Source organism: Oryctolagus cuniculus, chromosome 12 (assembly GCF_964237555.1).
Source record: "Oryctolagus cuniculus chromosome 12, mOryCun1.1, whole genome shotgun sequence".
In the NCBI taxonomy this organism is placed as follows: Eukaryota; Metazoa; Chordata; class Mammalia; order Lagomorpha; family Leporidae; genus Oryctolagus; species Oryctolagus cuniculus.
Genome location: NC_091443.1, coordinates 53,964,875 through 53,967,532, shown reverse-complemented (window position 1 = coordinate 53,967,532; position 2,658 = coordinate 53,964,875). Strand labels below are relative to the sequence as shown.

At 51.2% G+C, this 2,658-nt stretch overlaps 1 protein-coding gene across 1 annotated transcript; it reads left to right on the top strand.

Annotated features, from left to right (window-relative positions):
- Window positions 1-234: 234 nt before the first annotated feature.
- On the top strand, window positions 235-1,860 carry RAF2 (ribonuclease 2B). Its single transcript, XM_008269309.4, has one exon. It carries the CDS (start codon window positions 398-400, stop codon window positions 983-985), a length of 588 nt encoding a protein of 195 aa, XP_008267531.2. The 5' UTR covers window positions 235-397; the 3' UTR covers window positions 986-1,860.
- Window positions 1,861-2,658: the final 798 nt, after the last annotated feature.

The window sequence follows — 2,658 nt, the reverse complement described above, 5'->3', positions numbered from 1 at the left end:
ATGGTGAGGAGGTGGAGAACATTTGTGTGGGGGGAAGCAGGATGTTACCAAATTTGGATGTCTGTTGGGGGCCAACTGACAAACAAAAAGACTGATTGCACAAGTGAGACATAAGCCAATCTGTGGGTTTCTGCATGGGCAAGACTCAGACACCTGCTTGCTCTGCCAGCCCCACCCCCAGGCTGCTCCATATATCCAGTCCCATGTGGGGGGAAGCAGCTGCCCTCGAGCCTCAGGACAACCACTGGGTCTGTTCTCACAGGAGTTTCTGCACAGAGACTGGGTAAGTTACTGGGACAAGGAGGGGAGCCACAGGGCAGCAACTGAGGGAAGGGTGAGCTGAAGTCAGTGCCCAGGAGACGTGGTACACGTTGGGGATGGGAAGGGAATTGGATATATGACCCAGAGTGACAGCAGAGGGGCCTACAGCATGAGCCACAAAGAATGTGTCATAACTAGGCCAGGATCCGCATGGTCACTTCTCTCTCTTCTTACGGGAAACATGGCTTCAAAGCTGAACAATTTCCAACTATGTCTCTTGCCGTTGCTGGGGATCTTAGGAACAGCTGTGTCATTCCAGGCCATCCCTCCTAATTTAACCCCAGCTCAGTGGTTTGCAATTCAGCACATAAAAATGGCCAACAGCATTGTATGTGGCAGTGCAATGCGGGTAGTAAACAGTTACACAGGACACTGCAAAGGCAAGAACACTTTTCTTAATATAACTTTCAGTGATGCTGTGGGTACTTGTGTTCACACCCCAAATATGCGCTGCCTGAGAAGCTCCAGGACAAATTGCCATCAGAGCTCACACCGGGTACCTTTGACAGACTGTATCCTGACCAGAAATGCAAAGAACTACAGGCTTTGCACATATAGAAAGTTAACAAAAAATAAATCCTATGTAATTGCTTGTGCCCACAAATCTCCGAACGATTCTCCTGTATTCCCAATAGTTCCAGTTCACTTAGATGGGACAGTGTAGTTCCTGTGCCACCCCTCATCTGCCAAACTCCACGATAGCCCGAATCCCATCCCGCCACCCTGGATAGCACCGTCTGTCCTCATCACCACTCCCCAGTCTCCTTCAAGCTTTGCTGAGCTGAAATGCCTGTGGACTGTTCAATAAACTGTGTGGAATCATCTAGATCTTATGTGTCTCTCTGTGTCACTCTGATGTCAGGCACAATCTGACCCAGAGACACTTCTATTACTCCGCACTAAGAGTCTGGGGGACAGTGAGCTGCAAGAATGAGATTCTGCATGAGGAAGCAGCACAGACTTCTTCCTCTCCTGCCTGAAGCTAAGCTGCAGGCCCCACTGATGACTGCCTACTGACAAAGACCTTGTGCTTAGCAAACTGTACTCGGGCATCTCTGGACCCTCTTCATAACCAAGCCCTTACTGGGCTTCAGAGTCCTTCCTCGTGGAGTCCGATGTTAATAGGAACCCTCCTAACTCAGTTTCTCCTGAATCTCTCACCCTTGATACCTCATCAAGTTTCTCTTCCCCACTTACTCCATGTGGTATCAGATCACCCTTGGGAGCCTAAATTTTATGTGTTGCACTAAAATAAATTTAGCTTAATTCCACCTTTCCGTTTTTTTAAGTAGCTTCATGCAAGACGACTTCCGCTCCAGTCCCCAACAAGATGTTCTCTATGTCTGTCTGAGGCCTCACTGGCACGGCTTTTACAGTGTGCATTTCCAGCAGTATGCTGGTCACCACCTAGTGTCGCTCCCCCTCTTCATGGAGGAACGACACTAAACCCTGCCTAGGCTTCATATCCGAGTCACGGCACCATTATGTCGCTCCCCCTCTTCGTGGAGGAACGACACAGGACCCTGCGCTGTTCTTCTGTCTGCTCGGCCCTCCCGGGGTTTGCTGCTGGTTCTTCCCGGGTTGGCTACCGACCCTTCCACCTCCGAGGAAGGGCGGTTCCCCCTGCCACATTCCCCACTTCCGCGGGGGAGCGGCACACCGCCGGCCGGCTCTCTCGGGGGCTGCACAGGTGTTCCTTCAGATAGATGTTCCTGGTGCATGTTGTCGCTCTCCTCCTTTATAGTCCTCTTCCGCCAATCCCAACTCGGCTGCCCACACGCCGAGTACGCTGCTCTCCTCCAATCAGGAGCAGGTCCTACAGTTTATTGGTTGAACTGGAGGCAGCTGTGTAGAAGCTGTTTCTCCCTTCTCAGCGCCATATTGTGGGAGAGCAGATGCATAGAATAAGTCTTAATTCCAGTAACTTAGTCTAGTCCGAGTTGCTCCCAGTTGCTCCCCACAACCTAGGAAATGCCTCTGTTCCACTCTCCCTAGCTTTTCCTGCTTTCTGACCCTCGCCAGAATTGCCCTTAGCATTCCACTTATGGGCTTGTGGATTTGCACAAGGACATGGGTTTGGGAAACCCCTGTGCTCTAAAGAATCCACTGACTTTAGGACATGCCATGAACTCACACTTCCAACTCTCTTGCAGTAACAGAAGGACAGGTCGGGTATTGCAAAGCTGAAGTCAATGTCCTGTGAAGAAATGGGCAGCTTCCGCCCCTCAGTTTCCAGATGCTGTGTGCCTTCCCGCTCAGGGCTGCACCATCTCAGTCCCCAGACATCAGGGATCAGTCACCCACCTGCCCCAGCCCTCGCTACCACATGTCCTCATC

Bases quoted from the DNA above. Each gene is read 5' to 3' on its own strand.
- RAF2 (XM_008269309.4), top strand. From the start codon at position 398: ATGACCCAGAGTGACAGCAGAGGGGCCTACAGCATGAGCCACAAAGAA.